The following is a 20056-nucleotide window of genomic DNA, read 5'->3' as shown; positions in this document are numbered from 1 at the left end:
TTTATTGAGTTCTCTGAAATAACCTAGGTATGATAGATTGTCAGTTAGTAGGATGAGACAGGGTGATTTTTAAAATTTAGTGTTCACACAGTATTTAGCATCTCTATCAGAGAGTTAAAGGTATAATTGCAAACAGACATGTTGCCCAAATACACATGGTATGATAACTCCTTTGAAAAAAAAATTAATAAACAAGAATGACTTTCCAGGATGCAGAGACCAAGATGGGATTGCTATGCAAGTTATTTATTATTAAATAGATTATCTCACAAGAAGAGAGTAAGAAAGCAGGAGTATGGTTAGTAAAAGCCTTTGGTGTAACCGGGAAACTAGCTTCTTTTCACTGTTCCTATAAAAGTAATCTGGGAAGAGCAATGGCAACCATTGTACTAATTAACTATAATTAGGGAATATACAATAGTACTCCTTATCCATAATAATGGCTCTTCATTATTTCAGCTGCCTTCAGTCAACCTCATTCTGAAAATATTAGTATTAGCCTTAACTCATTGAAAAAAATCACATTCAAATAATTCTTTTATAATATGTTTTATGCTTGTTCCTTTTTATTATTTGTTATTGTTGAGCTCTTTGTTAGTCTCATTTATATATTAAACCTCATGATAGGTATGTATTTACAGGAGACATATACTATGTAACATTTTCAGTACTATCTGTAGTACTGTCTTCTACAGAGGATTTTGAGATACAGCCCTTAGAGATAAGAAGGGACTATTGTACGTAGGAAATGAACACGTTAGTAATTCAGTGCAAATGACAAGATACAACATGACAATTCTCTCTACTATGCATATTGATTTCTTTACCTTCTGTGGAACCTCTTCTGTGTGATGTCATAAATCAAAATCTTATCTTTCTAAAATATATCATGGGACAAGAGAGAAAGTATATAGAACGGAATATAATATGTATCTGGGCATAATGAGTTGTATACAAAACCAAGCACATAATTCATCATTAATTAAAATCTACCTCAGTATTGACTGATTTAAGAGACAAAAATGATTAGGAAAAAATCAGTAGAATGCCATGAGGAAAGAGATTAATCAAATGTAAATCCAATTAGAAGATTTTGACTTGAAGAACTCTGAAAAAGAAGATCCTTATAACTTAGGCTCATCAACAGACAATATTTATCTTCAGTTACAATGCATGGGTGGTGGAAAAGTCTAGGTTTGAACTATTTCCATCTCTTGATCAATAAAGGAGGAAATGCCATCTGTTGTCTATCTCTGTATTATCAATACATTTCCCATAGATCTGTCATCTATCTGTGTTTTCAGAGATGAGGATAAATTACAATCATGTGTAAACAAAGTACATGATTGAGTGTTAGTCTAAGTTGGCAATAGGTTAAATTTTGGGGTTCTTTGTTCACCTTTAAATGTAATAACGATATCACTTATATTCAACTCTGCATGAATTCACTATTCTTCTGAAGAAGGACCTCAGAGAGAGATCCCATGCACTGTTACCTTCTCCTGGCAGAGTTTCAGTTTTCCCCTGCCACACCCTGCTTTGAACTATGAAATGTTCAGGTGATCCATGGAGAGCAGGGGAACCATGAAATCTGCTACCTCATCAGGAATATTTCCTTCCCCTCTCCTTATAGTAAGAGCTCAGAAGCAGTAATTAAGACCAACAAGAAACATTCCTCCTAAAACAGTTACCTAGAACATACATTTACACTAGGGGACTGGAGCTCATGGTGTTACAACTTACAAATAAACACATCCTCCATAAGAGAAAAGAGTATCTAATTTCTAAAACAAACAAAAATTCTAGAATGACTGCCAAGAGATCCATGAACTTTGGAAAAATTACCTCAGTAGCTTGACTTTTTTTTTCTTAAAAGTCTCCTGTCTTTTCAAGAGAAATTTCTTGAAGGAGAAATTTTCAGTAACAGTTCTTTACCTGTTAAATAAGTGACAGAGAAGATACCTAATAACAAAACCAGAAGTCCAACTGTGTTTAAGAGAGAAATTTGTGAAATGATGAATATGTACATTGTCAGAGAACAATTTGTCAATAAAAATTCACACTTCTTTTTGAAAAAAATTAGTTTTATGACTTAATATTATATATTGCTGGACAAATGATATTACTCTTAATATTAAAGAAAATATTTAGGACAATAGAGTAACTATAGAATATTTAGTCCTGTGTAATCTGAAATCTTGGTCTATTACATACTGTGACTTCAGACTGAAGGTTTTACTACTTACATTTCTTTATCTGTAAAAAAGCAACTACCAATATAATAGAGATTGGAAGATGAGAAAATGAACCAAAACATATATAACACAGCTAAATTCCTGGTCTTCAGTGAATAGTAATAAATATTAATTATTTCTCGATTTTTCAAGATGGATCTTAAAGCAATACCAATTCCAAAGCTTATCCACAAAATATTTATTATGCAGTTGATTACTTTGTGTAAGCTAATGGATGTAACAGACTTTTTTTTGAAGACATCCATACTGATGTTTTGCATAAACTGACTATACATACTTAGCAACCCTGTAGCAGGAAATTAGCAAAGATGAGGCAACCAAACTGCTTGCTTCCTAGGAACTTAATGTTTTCATTGTTCACTGTGTGCCCTTTGCAGGAGTTATTAATATTTTAAGAGGACCTAGAAGAGGCAATAGGACATTCTATAACACATTTGAAATTCTTATGACACAGGGAGAATTCTGAAAAGTGTAATGCTCATTTCTGGGATTGGAGAAATTGAAAAACTAAGGAAAGGTGTCAAATTTCATTGGTAATTTAGGAGTATGAATATAAACACAATATTTTTCATCAACTTGTGTATACAATGTCCTTCCAGGAACATTTTTCCTATATGAACCCCGAACTGTTAGATTTTCCATACTTACACTGCAAGGCAAAACATCTTCTCTCCAGAGCTCACACTGGGCGAAGTACACAAAGAAAAGATCAAGTTCCTCCCACCCGCTCATGATGTCTTCCTATACTCTCACCTATGAGTTTTAATCTATTTATTTAGTAACATTGCTTCTCACTCAATATGTAACTCATTTTACTTCTGTCTCTATGACTAATGTTTCTATATTCATGTTCACCATTATATGAAAAGCATTATTCTCATAGATGGGAAGGACCATTTATATAACTATTTCTGGAATCTGCTCAGATGAATAAACATCAAAGAATGGTGAACCCCCCAAGGATAGCTGAGATGGTCTGCGAGGAGGTGCATTGTGGTGGTGTGTCCATGGTTGTTAAGATACTGTAGGAGTTCCAGGAATAACAGGAGAGGAGGCCAAAACCCTCAATTTATACAGAACTATGAATTGAATTCTGAGAGTATCAGGAACTAGACAAGCCTGTCTCATCTCCAAGCATAGTGGGCACATGTGAACAGATGCATAGGAATATTTTAAAAAATCATGAAGAAGAGAATCAAGAACATGAGATGACTTACTAAACACAGTTCTTTTTCTTGGACTGAATCCTGTTAGTCTTCTTTTCTGTTATGTGTAGGAGATGACTGCCATGCTGGGTGGGGACTGTGTCTGTGGACCTGCTCTCCTGCAGCCTGTCAGGTATTGTCTGCCTGAATTGGTCCCTTGGGAGTAAATTCCCATTCTACATCTGAACAGAATGAGGATCATAAGACTAATTTACTTTGGACATCTCTTGGGGACTTCTTTGCTAAGAGTGATTTCCACTCTTATATATTTTGGAAATCAAAACAGGGAGTCCAGAAAACCTCGAATAAAAAATTAGATGACTTTTAAATTTTTTTATAAGATAGTAAATGCTAAGAACAGGTATTCTGCCATTTTTATCTCTTGCTTATTCTATGTAATCAGTAAATGCAGACTTGGGAGAGAAATTCTATCCCTGATACAAATGGAGTGCACTAATAAACAACACGGTTATCCAAGTAAAGAGGCAATCTTGGTCAACTGACTGATTATCTTCCAAGGTATTGGTGATTAACTGAGATCCTGAACAGTTATGTACGGGGTGTTAAATTATTAAGATACCTTTTGATTTTTTTGAAAGGATATTGATGCTAGCTTAAAATACATTTACTGTTTTCACATCTTCGATGAGTTCATTGTGTGCAATTGGCAGGTCACAAACTGCCCATATTTAAGTGTATGACTTCATGAGTTTTGACACTTGTACACAGCCACCTAAAGATCATCATGTCAAGATAGCACACACTCAGCCCCAAAGTTCACGTGTCTCTTGACAATCACTCCTTCCTTCCTGCACACATTTACTTTGATAGACAACTGCAATCTGTGTCTTTTACTGATTGCTAGTTTGCATTTTCCAGAGTTTTAATTGACTAGAATCCAGTTCACGTAATCTCTTCTTGGTCTGACTCTGTTCCACATATTTAGTCTCAAATGCATGGCCTAGTTGTGTCAGTGCTGCGTCCTTTTTTTATTGCTGAGCAGCATTTTCTCATATCTCAATGTCACCATGGGGTTGCCAGTTCATCTTTTGAGAGAAATCTTGGTAGACAAAGGTGGAATGTGCATTGATAGGCAAATCTCTGTGACTTAAATACTTTTAAATTTATTATGAGTTGGCTTGTGACCCAATATGAGTTAACTTGGTAATGTTTTGTGTGAATCTGAAAAACATAGCATGCTGATATTTGTGGTCTAGGTCCTCTACAGATATTAATTGCCTAACATGGTGTCACATAGTTATTCAAGTCTAGTTTCAGGTGAACTTTTGATATTATCAGTAATTGAGAAAGAGATACAAAGTCTGCTTCAAGTTTTTATGTATTTTTCCTGGTAGTTCTTTCAGTTTTTATTTCATTTGTTTTTAAAACTCTCTTCTTTACACCATTAAAATTAATATATATTCCTGACTAATTAACCCCTTTTCTTTTATGCCCTTCTTCATCTTTGCTAGTATTTTGGAATCATATATTGCTTTTTATTGAAAGAGTTATTTATGTTTTCTTTTGTGTTAGCATCACATGTATATTTATGTCCTTTCATTTAAAAAGTTTTAAGACTTTTTCAGAGCAATTTCAGGTTCTCAGGAAATGACGAGAAATTTCAAATTCTCATACACAGCACACACACATATGCAGTCTCTCCATTTTCTATAGGCAAACCTTAGATTGAAATTTGAACACAGGTGAACACACCTTAACACACTGTCACCCAAAGTAGATAGTTTACATTATAGTTCACTTTGGGTGTTGTGCACTCCATGGGTTTGGACAAATATATAGTCACCTCTTTCCACACCATTATAGTATTTTTCCAAGTAGTTCTACTGCCTTAGAAATTGTCTGTGCTCTGCTCATTCATTCCTCCCTCTTTGCCTAAAACCTCCTGGAAGCCAAGATTTTTAAACTGTCTCAATGTTTTGTCTTTTTCAGAATTGTATAGACTCAAAGTATATACAACCTTGTCAGATTACATATTTTGTTTACTATTAAGCATTTTGGTTTCCTCTGTGCCTTCCAATGGTGTATCTTTTGTTTTTATGACAGAATCATATTCCATTTTCTGTGTACAATACTGTTTATTATCTATTCATAAACTGAAGGCCATTGTGGTTCCTCCATTTTATGGTAATTATAAAGAAAGCTCTTGTAAATATCCATGTGTCATTCTTTGGTTTTGATTCCTCTAATAATTATGTAGTGGTGGTTTTTGTTGTTTTATTTTGCAGTTCTCTATTGATGCGAAGTTAAACATATTTTTATATACCTGTTTACCATTTGTACATATTGTGACATTTCTGTTCATGCTTTGGGAAAATCTGAGATTACTTTTCTTGTTTTTTAAATGTTCTTTGTGCATTATGGATGATAGTTCTTTATCAGATATATCTTTTGCAAACACTCTGTGCCAGTGTGACCTGTCTTCTCATTCTCTTGACACTGCCTCACAAAGCAGAAGATTTTAACTTTAAGGAGCTCATTTTGCCAATTTTATTTTTCACAAATTGTGACTTTGACTCTAACCAGGCATTTCCATACCCAGCATCATCTGGACTTACTCCTGTGTCATTTTAAAGAGTTTCAGAAGTGTAGATTTACATGTATGTCTTTGAAGTCTTGTGAGTTAGTTTTGAGTTGAGGTGTACTGTCCCTGTGTATGTACATTGTGTCTATTTTGTGCGTATTCTTGTTGTTCCAGCTGCATTTCTAGGAAAGACTGATTTTTCTACTTTGCCTTTGCACTTTTGTCAAAGATCAGTCAACTGTATTTGTGCATCCATTTGTGACCTCTGTTTGGTTCCATTGACCTACTTGTCTATTCTTTCACCAAAGCCACCTCTTGATTAGAGCACCATTCAATTAAATCTTGAAATCAGGTAGTGTCAGTTCTTTGACTTTGTTCTTATTTTTAAAAAGCTATTTGTGTCTTCATACGTAAACTGTGCTTCTGGTTGATAGTTTCCAGTCTGGCCTACATCCATGATGGTTACTCGGTTGTAGTTTTCTTACTCTGTGGTCTTTTCCTACTTTGTTATCAGAGTAAAATTGCCATCGTAGAATGAGTTATTTTGGAAGAGTTTGCGAAAATTTTTATTGTTCTTCTTTAAATGTGCGATAGGAGTCTCTAGTGAAGCTCTCAGGTCCTGAAACTTTTCTTGTGGATAGTTTCAAATATTCTAATTCAATTTCTTTTCTGATTTTATATCCCTTCATGTATATATTTTTCTATCTCTCTAGGTATTTTATATTCCATCTACATTTCATAAATTGTTAGCATAGAATACTATGCTAATATGGCAGTATTTCTTAATTTTTTAAGAAGATAGTTAATTATGTTCCTGTTGCAATCTCATTCATTTTGTCATACTTGGACTTGGGTTTTCCTTGTCTTTCTCCACATAATAGCTGCCCATAGATTCAAGGAGCTTCTGGAATTTTCTGTCTGCAATGCTCACCTGGGGCAGATCTCAACAATGAGGCACCAAAGCCAAGAGGGGAGATAGAAGCCACCAGTTATCATTCTCTGACTTGGCCCCACCTCAAAAAGAATCTGTGTTGAAATCGTGAAGTTGAGAGGGATAATGGGGGAGACCCATCCTCAAGGCCAACCTGCCTTTGAAAACAAATGGAACAACACACAGCTGGTGAAATAGCAATGTCTGTTTAAATCTCGCTGATAAGCAGAATATCACACATAATGGGGGTGGGAGGGGGGAAGAATGCAGCAGGGAGGGACTGAATAGAGGGAAAAGAGGGGTGGGAAGGGTAGGGGGAAGGAAAAAATAACAGAATGAATCAAACACCATTATCCTATGTAAATGTATGATTACACAAATGGTATGCCTTTACTCCATGTACAAACAGAGAAACAACATGTTAAAAAAAAATACAGTGTCCCAGTTTTATTCAGTAGATTTTCTTAATTTGTTGTATGTCTTGTCATTTCCAGGGACTTTAAAGATCATTTTCTGTGTGCATATATCTGAAAATTGTATCTAGTTTTACTGCTGTTTATTGCTATTGGTAGTTTTCCAAGTGTCTCACACAGCCTTTCTGAATGACCTGCATCTAGATTATTGCTTTCTGTTGCTCAGATGAGTCTAAGATGTGGATAAATCACAATTCGTTTGGCCATTTTGCAAGTTTCAAGTGCCTTCCACTATAAACGGTGAATTAAGAACATTAACCAGGCTTCGGTGTGAATCGCCAAATAAAATAATTGTTTCCTTTTAGAACTTGACAGCACTGGGTACCTGAATCCATGATTTTGGGACTGAAATGACAGCCCAATATTTCCAGGTTGAATGTCATACAGTTGAAACTTATTGTCCAGATACACTAACAAAGTTTTCTTCAAAGTCATTCTCTCATATTTCTATTTTTCTGATCTCATTATAGTATAGTTGAAATGTATCTGGGAAAAATATGAATGTTTATAATGTATGTGTCTCCTACCTATTTTCCCTGTCCTTTTCCATATCTATTTCTGTTCTCCATACCCACTGGGATGCCATTTCTTTAGGGCTTTGACCTCAGCTGATTGTTAAAGGAGAAAAGAGTTGATAAACTCCCTCATGACTTAAAGCAAACAAATATGTTACTATTCCTACTTTGATATGCTTAACTAGGGTATGCTTTAAAATAATGTTTTTATCACAAAATAATAACAAAATCAGTAGAATTTCAGATAATGTAGCAAACACTACTGAATGAAAATTTTTGTCATTAAGTAGGAATTCTTCTGTGCTAATTCTGCACTACCACACGTGTACATTTTGTGTGGTTTGTGTACCAACTGTCATTGTGCTTCCTCCTCTGTCAGTGGAAAGGTCTCTGTTCTGGATGTGTTAAACAGAACTCTGACCTTGGTTGTGCACAATGGAGTTCTACAAGTGACATGGCTTCTATCTTTTTTATTTTATTTTTTTGATTCATTGTACACAAATGGGGTACATCTGTTGTTTCTCTGGTTGTACACGAAGTAGAGCTGCACCATATGTATAAATATACGTGTACATAGGGTAATGATGTTTGTCTCATTCTGTTATTTTTCCTTCCCCCTACTTCTGGCCCATCCCTCTTTTTCCCCTGCACAATCCATCCTTTCTCCATTCTTGCTTTCCTCCTACCCCTTGTTATGTATCATCATCCACTTAGGGAAAACATTAGGCTTTTGGTTTTTTGGGATTGGCTTACCTCACTTAGCATGATATTCTCCAACAGCATCCATTTACCTACAAATGCCATAATTTTATTCTTCTTTATGGCTGAGTAATATTCCATTGTGTACATATACCACAGTTTCTTTATCCATTCATCAATTGAAGGGCATCTAGGTTGGTTCCACGATCTAGCTATTGTGAATTGAGCAGCTATGGACATTGATGTGGCTGTATTACTGTGATATGCTGATTTTCAGACCTTTGGGTATAGGTCAAGGAGTGGGATAGCTGGGTCAAATGGTGGTTCCATTCCAAGTTTTCTAAGGAATCTCCACATCCCTTTCCAGAGTGACCCCCACCAGCAATATATGAGTGCACTGTTTTCCCCACTTCCTCGCCAACACCTGTTATTGCTTGTATTCTTGATAATAGACATTCTAATTGGGGTGAAATGAAATTTTTGGGGTAGTTTTGATTTGCATTTCTTTCATTACTATATATGTTGAACATTTTTTCATATATTTGTTGATTGCTCATAGATCTTCTGTGAAGTTTCTGCTCATTTCCTTAGCCCATTTATTGATTGGGTTATTTGTATTCATGGTGTAAAATTTTTGAGATTCCACTAGAAAACTTCTAGAACTCATAAATGAATTCAGTAAAGTAGCAGATATAAGATCAACACTCATAAATCTAATTCATTTTTATTCATAAGTGATGAATCCTCTGAAAGAGAAATTAAGAAAGCTACTCCATTCACGATAGCCTCGAAAAAAATAAAATACTTGGGAATCAATCTAACAAAAGAGGTGAAAGACCTCTACAATGAGAACTACAGAAAACTAAAGAAAGAAATTAAAGAAAACCTTAAAAAATGGAAAGATCTCCTATGATCTTGAATAGGCAGAATTAATATTGTCAAAATGGCCATTCTACCAAAAGTACTATACAAATTCAATGCAATTCCAATTAAAATCCCAATGACATACCTCATAGAAATAGAGCAAGCAATCATGAAATTCATTTGGAAGAATAAGAGACCCAGAATAGCGAAAGCAATCCTTAGCAGGAAGAGTGAAGCAGGAGGTATCACAATACCAGACGTTAAACTATACTACAGAGCAATAGTAACAAAAACAGCATGGTGTTGGCATCAAAATCGACAGGTAGATCAATGGTACAGAGGATACAGAGACAAAACCACATAAATATAGTTTTCTCATACTAGACAAAGGTGCCAAAAACATACAATGGAGAAAAGATAGCCTCTTCAACAAATGATGCTGGGAAAACTGGAAATCCAGATGCAGCAACATGAAAATAAACCCCTATCTCTCACCCTGCACAAAACTCAACTCAAAAAGGATCAAAGACCTAGAAATTAGACCAGAGACCTGCACCTAGTAGAAGAAAAATAGTTCCAAATCTTCAGCATGTCAGCTTAGGATCAGACTTCCTTAACAAGACTCCCAAAGCACAAGAAATAAAAGCAGGAATCAATAATTGGGATAGATTCAAATTAAAAAGCTTTTTCTCAACAAAGGAAACAATGAACAATGTGAAGAGAGAGCCTACAGAGTGGGAGAAAATCTTTGTTATACACATTTCAGAGAAAGCACTTATCGCCATGGCTTCTATCTTATTGTGTGATGGAGTGACAGTTTTGGAGAATACAGAAAATCTACAATTGCAGATATTTTGTTTTTTTTTTTTGAGACACCTGTCTCTTGTTTTTGGAGGGTGCTGGTGGTAGTTTCAAGGTGTTTGCATTTATGGATAAAAAATGGATGTGGTTTTCTCTTATGTTGATTTCATTTCAGTTATTGTTTTTGCTTGCAAAACTGTGTTTTATTTTTCTTTTTAAAAATTTTTGATTTTTTTTAGTTATATATAGCATTAGGATTCATTTTGATATAACCCTAAAAACATAACAAAAAAATTAGTCCCCAGTATTCCTGTCCCCCTAAAAAAGGGAAAACTGTTTCGTTTTATCAGAACTATTTCTTTTTTAATTGGTTCTTTTAGTCATGCCTGACAGTAGAATTCTTTTTGATATAATTATGCAAGCATGGAATATAGATTCTCTAATTCAGATCCTATTCTTTTGGGTGAGCATGATGTTGGGATTCACTTAAGTATTTTCCTATGTGTACATAGGAATATTTTTCTAAATTTTTTCCTAATCCTACCCCCTCCTTTCCTTTTGTTCCCCTTTGTCTAATCTACTGTACTTCTCTTTTTCCCTTCCCCACTTAATTGTCGTTTAGCTTTCTTATATCAGTGAAAACTTTCAAACATTGGTTTATTTGGATGGGTTGATTTCATTTAGATTGTTGGTCTCCAGATCCACCCATTCACTGACAAATGTCATAAAGTTTTTCTTCTTTATGACTGAGTAATATTCTATTGTGTGTATATATATATATATAATATATATATATATATATAATATTTTCTTTATCCATTCATCTGTTGATGGGCATCTTGAATTGGTTCCATAGCTTAGCTACTGTGAATTTTGCTGCTATAAATATTGATGTGGCTGCATCACAGTAGTATGCTGATATTAAATCCTTTGGATGATACCGAGGAGTGGGATAAATGGTTCATATGGTGCTTCAATTACTAGACTTTTAAGGAATTTCCATACTGTTTTCCAAAACAATTGCAACAATTTGTGGTTCCACCAACAATGTATTAGTGTACCCTTTTCTCCACGTCCTCACCAACATTTGTTACTTGTATTCTTGACAATTGTCATTCTGGCAGGAGTGAGATGAAATCTCAGTGTAGTTTTAACATGCATCTCTCTGATTGCTAGTGATGTTGAACATTATTTCATATATTTGTTGACCATTTGTATTTCTTCTTTTAAGAAGTGCCCATTCAAATCTTTTGCCCATTTATTGAGTGGGTATTTTTTTTTGTTGTTGTTGTTGTTGTTTTTTTTTTTTTTTGGTTTTGAGCTTCCTGAGTTCTTCTTATGTCTTGGAAATTAATATGTATTTATCTTCCCCTCTCCACCAGAGTTCTACTGCAGCTATAATAAGACTTGTTGAAAAGACAATACACAATTTTCTGTAGTTGCTATTTTTTCTTCCATATACCAAAGTGGATATAGACAGAGAGAATAAATGCAGAGTTGCAAATAAGTCTGTGCATATTCACAGCAAGAGAAACAGCAGGGAATCATGTTTTATTAAATGGAATTAGTAGTGTTCTGGTGTCAGTCTTTTCATTTCTTTCTTTTTTTAAAAAAGCTATTCTCTTCATATGTAGACTCTGCATCTGACAGTTTACAGTTGGGCCTACGTCCATGATGGTTATTTGGTTGTAGTTTTCTTACTCTGTGTTTTCTTTTCCTGCTGTGTTATCAGAGTAATATTGCCATCATAGAATGAGTTATCCTGGAAGAGGTTGTAAAAATTGTTATTGTTCTTCTTTAAATGTGCGATAGGAGTCCTACTGAAGCTCTCAGGTCCTGAAATGGTTCTTGTGGATAGTTTCAAATATTCTTTTTTAAAAATTAAAAAAAAAAAATTCCAAACTGCATTTTGATTGATTGTGCAGAAACGGGGTACATTTTTTGTTTCTATTGTTTTGCATGATGTAGATTCATACCATTGGTGTAATCATTCGTATACATAGGGTAATGATGATCGTCTGTCTCATTCCACCATTTTTCATACCCCCATCCTCACTCTTAACATTCAGAGAACTGCCCAGAGATTTTAGTTCTCAAATTTGGTATTCATTGAGGTGAAAGTAAGACAACTTTTACTTTATGTGTTATTCAGATGATTTGTCTTCCCTATTTGGATACATAGGTTTATATTTCTGTGTCCTCTCTAGTCACAAGTTGCTGCTACTACTGAATTTTTTCTTGATGTTTTAAGGTCTTCTGAATAACTACTCTTGCAATTAGGATCAAATGATAAACCTAGGGAGAAAAAAACCTACCAAAAATACGCATTGACCTCTTTCACCTCCAGAGTTCTACTATAGCTACAATAAGACTTGTTAAAAAGATGAAATACAAATTTTGTAGTTGCCATATTTTCTCTCATATACCAAAGTGATATAGACAGAGGGAATAAATACATAGTTGTAATAAGTCTGTGCATACTCACAGCAAGAGAAACTTCAAAGAATCCTATTTTATTAAGTGGAATTAGTAGTGCTATGGTACTCAAAAGTTGTTACATTAGTTCCCCAGAAATCAATAATATGTGATATCAGTTATCATAGATCACATATTATGGTACAGTTACCTTAAGCAACAGTGCATTGAATGGGTTTCTGGAATGTGTAACCTTTGTTTTGCAACAAGGGCAAAGTTCTCTGATATTGAAATATTTGAGGGCAGAAAGATGGGAGTAAGATTTTCTTCTCAGTGGACGTAAGGAAATTTTTAATCTTTTTACAAATGTCATGAAGATTATACATGTTTATCTGGAACCATGTGATAACTGATGGAATGAGTTTCTACACACTTTTTGACAGTGAGTCATTGAGTGTAACTTGTCAACATCTTTTGAAAAACTCAACCCATCTATTTATATTGCTGGTATTATGTTAAAATATTATTGAAAATTAGGTTATTATAATCTATCTGTGTGTTTCTTGCCTTACCCTATGGATTCAGTAAATTGATTTTAAAAAGAGATTCTTTAACTTATGAAAAAATATCTCATTTCTCTTCAAATTATTATTTTAACCTACATTTTCTCTCAGGAATTCACATAATCTCTTCAGAGTTCCCTCATGGTTGTCTTCCCTTCTTTGTTTTTTGGATTACAGATGATCAGATTCAACGGAGATGAGCATGCTGTCAGATCCAGACGTGAACTTCTTCACCCCAATGCTGAAGAAGCATGGTGCAGCAGAAACAAGGCTGGCCGATGTGAGTCCTGGTGTTGGAGTGGACAATGCTGCTGCTCTTTCTCCTCACGAACATCCACCAACCTGTGAACAGACTTCCATTCTCCTCACTCTCCAGGAAAACTTTTATGTAATGATGAATTTTGCTGATATGGCTGTCACTATGCATGACCTGCTGTTGCTGAAACCCACTTTTCCAGAAGAAGTTCACAAGTCCCATGAGTTGCCAAGTCTGCTATGGTTAAGCAGCAAGGAGGAGTGTTCTGGGTCTTAGTGGCCCTGTCACATTCTAAAAGGGCCACTTCTCATAGATTGAGCAAGAAAGATGCATGAGTGCAAGTGACATTACTTGCAACATTTATATGCCTTTATTTCTGCCTTAATCCTCTTGTTATGTCCCAGTAGTCTTTATACAATTGCATTCCATGAGTAAATCAGGTTGAACAATCCCTGCATTTAGGTGTTGTCTGCATTGCAGCTCCCTTCTTATTCATGCAGAGCCACAATGATCTGGACATGGTGGAGTATGGCCCCACACAGAAACTCAGCTCAGCATCTCACTCTAATCAGTTAATACAGACAATATCAGTAATACTACAATATTGGGAGAATGAGTCAGTGTGTGTGTGTGTGTGTGTGTGTGTGTGTGAGAGAGAGAGAGAGATAGAGATAGAGAGAGAGAGAGAGAGAGAGAGAGAGAGATGCATTAGAACACATCAGTATGTAGAAGCACTAATCACACAGGCAAGAGAGATCAGATTGAAAGCCATGGGTTCTCCAATTCATATGGATTAAAGTTAAGAAAAGAATAAGCAGGACTAGAATTGAAAACCAGCTTTGTCTCCAAAAGCTGACTCACCATGTGTTGAAAAACACCTGCATGCCCATGTTCACTGCAGCACTGTTGCCATGGGTTAGATCTGATTTTATTAGCATAACACCAAAACCAGAAATGAGAAAGGAAAGTAAGTAAATTAACTGAACATCATCAAAATACAAAGCTTTGAAGACATTATGTAAAAAGTATAAAAACAACCCTCAGATGGGGAAAAAATATTTTCAGATTATGCATTACTAGAAACGTGCCTATATATATTTATATATATATTATCTGATGAAAGTAAACTGTTAACTACAGTGATAAGAAGATGACTCAATTGAAACACACTCAGAGTTTTTAAAATATTAAATCAAAGAGGACTCTTCAGGTTTCAAGAAGCACATAAAATGATGATTAGCACATCAGTCATTACAGAAAATCCAATGAAAACCACATAAAATGCCACTTTGACCCTACAGAGATGGCAAACATTAAAAAAAACAGAAGATAACTAGTGTTGGAAAGGATACAGGCAAATCAAAATTCCTGTGCTTTGGAAACATTGAATTTTGAGAATAGTATTTTGAAAAATATTCTGACAATTCCTCAAAATGCTGCATAGAAAGTTAACATATAATCTAGTAATTTTATTCCTATATATATATTCTATAGAAGTGAAAACATGTTCAAAATAAAAACAAAAATCTTGTATATGCATTATTCATATCACTGAAGTAGAAGCACGAAATGTTCACCAAAAGGTGAAAGGATAAGAAAAGTGTTTGCATAATGAATTGAATGTTATTCAATCACAAAAAGGATTTGTTTATAGCATGAGGAAAATTCTTGCTAAGAGTTTGAGTTTCTAGTGTTTTTCAGAATGTTGGCAGAAGGAAAATACAACTTTTGTTATAAAACACTACCTAATATGACTGTACAAATTTAGCATATACAACTTTCACTTCAGGAAAAAAATCTTAATAAGAAATATAAATGTGGGAGAGACTGTGTACATGGGTGTATGCGTATTTGAGAACTATGTCATTTTTGACAGAAAAGTATCAACTAGATTTAACTCTGAAAGTCAGAAAGAAAAGTCATCGTTTCCTTTGATTATTTTTCTTTTATTTGGAAGAACTTTATTATTAAATTTTCCTTTAATAAAAATGGACAACTGAATACAACTAACTTTGTAAACATTATATTGAACTTGCATGTTTCTCATCCCCAATAAAGATATTTTTCTAGTTCTATAAATACAATAAAAATCTAAGTTTTAATTCTTTATTCATTGGTGAACACAGCTTCAAAAACCTTTTCCATGGCTCTGTCGAAACCTCACACTGCTGAACAGTTTTCTCAGGGCCTCCTTCATCTCCCTATTCCGTAAACTATAGATCAAGGGGTTGAAAAGTGGAGTTAACACAGAATAGAACAAAGTCACAATTTTCTGCATGCCTGCTGGATTTCCTGCTGTGGGGCTCACATACACAACCATGATAGAGCCATAGAAGAGGGATACTACAGCCAGGTGGGAGCCACATGTGGAGAAAGCCTTTCTCTGGCCTTCTGCAGAGGGGACCCTGAGTACAGCTTTGATCACCAAGGTGTAGGAGCTGGTAATGAAGAGGAAGGTGGAGAAAATGAGGACTGAGTTGTAGATAGCACAGATGATTTCAGTGCCAGGAGCTGGTTCACAGGACAGCTTTATAAGTGGTCCTGGATCACATAGGAAGTGGTCAATTTTATTTGCACAACAAAATGGGAGCTGAGAAACTAGGTAAACAGGCAAAAGGAAGCACAAGAAGCCACATGCCCAGCAGCCGGCTCCCATTCTGCAGCAGTTTTGAATAGTCATGATGGTGGAGTAGTGCAGGGGCTTGCAGATTGCAAGGTACCTGTCAAAGGCCATGACAGACAGGAAGAAAGTCTCAGTAGTGCCCATGGAGAAGAAGAAGTAGAACTGGAGGAAGCATCCAGAGAAGGAGATGGTGCTGCTCTCAGAGAGAAAGTTAGCTAACATATTAGGGACAGTAGAGTTGATGTAACAGATCTCCAGGAAGGAAAAGTTGGCCAGCAGGATGTACATTGGTGTTTGTAGTCGATAGTCCCACCTTACGGCACAGATAATGCACAGGTTTCCAATTAGGGTTGAGATGTATGTTCCAAAAAATACTGAAAAGAGGAGGATCTGAATCTCCCAGGTGTAAGGGAAGCCCAGGAGGATGAATGTACTCACAGAGCTGGAGCAATTATTTACATTCAAATTTTTTTTTGTTTCTAAGTCTGCAAAGATAGAAGGTTTCCACGTGAGAAGTGATCTTATGTAATGTGATTTATTTAGACAGATGCCTTGAGCAGGATCACATTGGTATTCCTGTCAAAAATAACAGACTATTCATGGAGAGATATTTCCATGATTTTCAGATTTTCATAGTCCTGTCCTAGACACACCAGACCTGAGCTGAACAGATACTCTGAAGTCACATGAAGTTTACCACACATATGTTGGTTTTGACAAAAAGAAAAGAAAACAAAATAAAACAGCACATACAATTCTAGTCAAGTGGTAAATGAAAAGAGACAATACAGCAAAGAGATAAGTCATTGTTTCTGACATAGATATTACAAAGATTATTGCTTGATATTCTTTGCTCTATTCATGAAATGAATACATGCTGTCATGCTTATTTGAGGACAGTATCTTGGTGCCTTCATAGAATTAAAATATATGCATAGGATAATCACTTTTAGATTCATCATATTAGGGTAAGGTATTTCTTCCTCTATCCATTTCAGACTGCAATTTAAATATTTAGATGAAAAAGTTTGAATGCTTAATAGAAGTTTTCACATGAATTCATCTTATTGTCTTAAAATACTATATGTAATAAATAAAAATTCTGTTTTTTAAAAGTGGTCATTATAATGCATAACTTGCAATATTACATAAATAATAAGAGAGATCTGGATAAAAGAATTTCCATCTGAAAATTCATTCCAGAAAAATGGCATTTCTGCTATTTTAGTTCAAGGCAGATGAAATCTCACAATTATCATTTTGGGTCTAATCATAAATATCATTTGCTAGTATCTTATCTCAATTTATTATCTGACATAATTGGAATTCTTTGTAATAGCATCGTCATCAATGAACCTTTAAATAAAATTAATATGTATATGTGATTATATATATATATATATCATCTGTAGTTAACTTATTCAATACTTTGTAATTGGAATGGAGGTTGAGTGATCAACTCTCATGTGGTTTTTGTATGGGAAGATGCAAATAATCAATGCTGATATTAGAGAGCAGTGGTTCCCATAGTGTAGTTCAGGGATAGCTGGTGGTCTTTGAGAATCTTTCATGGAAAAATAGACCAAAACTGTTTTCATAATACTGTTAAGACTACATTTGATATTCTATGTTTTTCTTTATTTTAAAACTGCAGTTTTGAAGGCTGCATGATATGAAGTATCACAGTAGACCAACCAGAGAAGTAGATAGGATACAATAATCTTTATTGTATTAGGACAAACAGCAATGATATTGGCAAAGAAAGTGGTAAATTTCAACTTCTTAGTAATTTTGATCAAGTTATTTTTACATAAAATAGATATCATTTATGTATAATTTATATATACCTAATTACTTATTGCTCCTATTTTAAAATTAAGTTATAAGAAAATATTTCTCAGATTTAATTTCTAAATAATAAATATTATTGTTATAACTCACATAAATAAAAGCTACGTGGGATCCTTGATAGTTTGGAAGATTACAAAAAGGTCTTGAAATCAAATATTTGATTCTAGATAAAATTTACACTTCTATTCTAGATAAAATTTACGCTCCAAAGAATAATTAAATGCTTTTCCTAGTCATTTGTAGCATAAAAAAATACATTGGATAAGAGTTTCATGTAGTCCTTGGCTTGTTTTCATTTTTCCTTTGGTATATTTTATTGACATTACTTTATTTGAACAGTGTTATTAAGGGGTTTCATATGTGAATAGTAATTTGATTTGGAAAAGTAACCTTTAGGAGATATGCCAATTAAAACTCCCCATTCAATATTTTAGAATGTTAAAACCTTAACTTGTAAAAATTAACCAATCAATATAATAGCAATACTATTCTATTTATATCATTTCTTTTCTGTTTTAGCACAGCATAGAGACATGGAATCTAAGCTGAAACTAAATTTACTCCTTCTTATAATATTCACCATGGGTCTTGGGGAACCCAGAAATACAGATTTTTCAAAGTTCTTTTTTAAAAAATAGCTCTGAAATTTGAAAAGCAATGTTTACTTATTTATTTATTTATTTTTGGTACCAGGCATTAAACCCAGGGGTGTTTAACCATTGAGCCACATCCCCAGCTCTTTTTATAGGTGGAAATAATTTTTTAAACTGGTTATTTCATCCAAATTTCAAAGCAATCATATAATACAGACCAATATTCTCATTGAGGGAAAAAAAGGCTGCTATTCAATGCCAGTCCAGTATGCTCTCGACATTTTGATATCACCTTTGCTGATTATTTTGAATTTTCATTCACTCTCCTTTCTATGTGTTTGTGGATCTGTCTCTATTCTTGTGCCCACATATTTCTATTAGTTTTACTTGGCTTCTTTCTCCAAGGGTCTCGTGTGTGTGTGTGTGTGTGTGTGTGTGTGTGTCTTTATACCCCTCCATGATTTTTCTGTTTTAGATTTCATTTAACTATGACTATATCATCTCCAGATTTCATACAGCAGCTGGCTGTTTTCTGTTTCTACAAACTATATTTAAAAGACAAAGAAATGTCAGGAGTATGGCCTAATGTCAATCAGTGTCTCAATGCAGAAAGAGCTACTGATCATCTGATAGATTTTACCAAGATATTCGAACCACATTCTGTAGTAACATTATCCTTCATGTAACACTCAACTCCTACTCTAAATGATGTTGTTCTTCATTAATTTTACAGTTGAGATAAAATAGTAAGAGAGACATTGAAATTAAGTATGTATCATTTGCAAATATATGTAAAATGGTCACTTTGACAAGGTTGTTCCTCTATATTTGCAATCAAAATATGAATAGAAATTTCCTTGTTTAATTATCAGTAAGTAACATGTAACATTTTGTTTGAAATTTTAATAAAAGGGAGATGTCCACACTCATTTTTGGAGGCTTTCCATACTTAGGGTACAAACTCTATCATATATAGTAGAATCCAAAAGGTGATGTGACAAGATCTCCTGCAAAGTTTTAAATGAACCGTTTTCATTAACTCTCAGATAAAACCATGGCTTTGATTCTGGAGAAGTGAAGTTCTTAAAATTCACATACTATGTGGTAGAATATAAAACTAGAACAGAGTAGAAGATGGCAATATGGATGCTGGAATCTTGTGGGTTATACCTTACCTGAAGAGACAAGATGGGAATCATAGACACCTGGATGACTGAATGTCATCCTCCACATCAGAGTTCAAATTCTGGTCTCTGGTCTCAGAGAAATGAAGTCATGTTTCAGGCATTACTGTGGGAGCTCATGAACTGCTGAAGAGGCTTTTTGGCGAACATTATGAGATTAATAAATCAAGTATGAGGTGTTTGGGTCTGCTCATGTAAGTTGAAAAGGCAACAGGCAACTTGACAATTGGAAAGAGAATCCTGATCTCCCATTGTCTAGGCAAAATGAATTGAACCAGTGAAATAT

General features: G+C 34.5%; 1 protein-coding gene across 1 annotated transcript; it reads right to left on the bottom strand.

The window, feature by feature from the left end:
- Positions 1 to 15647: 15647 nt before the first annotated feature.
- Positions 15648 to 19920, bottom strand: LOC306653669 (olfactory receptor 11H6-like; the record flags this gene model as incomplete). The annotated part of the gene is made up of 2 exons (XM_079126672.1): positions 15648 to 16627; positions 19878 to 19920. The coding sequence occupies 2 exons, from the start codon at positions 19918 to 19920 to the stop codon at positions 15648 to 15650; spliced, it is 1023 nt and encodes a 340-aa protein (XP_078982798.1).
- Between the last annotated feature and the right edge of the window lie 136 nt (positions 19921 to 20056).

Source organism: Sciurus vulgaris (assembly GCF_902686455.1).
Source record: "Sciurus vulgaris genome assembly, chromosome: 2".
In the NCBI taxonomy this organism is placed as follows: Eukaryota; Metazoa; Chordata; class Mammalia; order Rodentia; family Sciuridae; genus Sciurus; species Sciurus vulgaris.
This window is presented reverse-complemented; position numbering and strand designations above follow the sequence as displayed.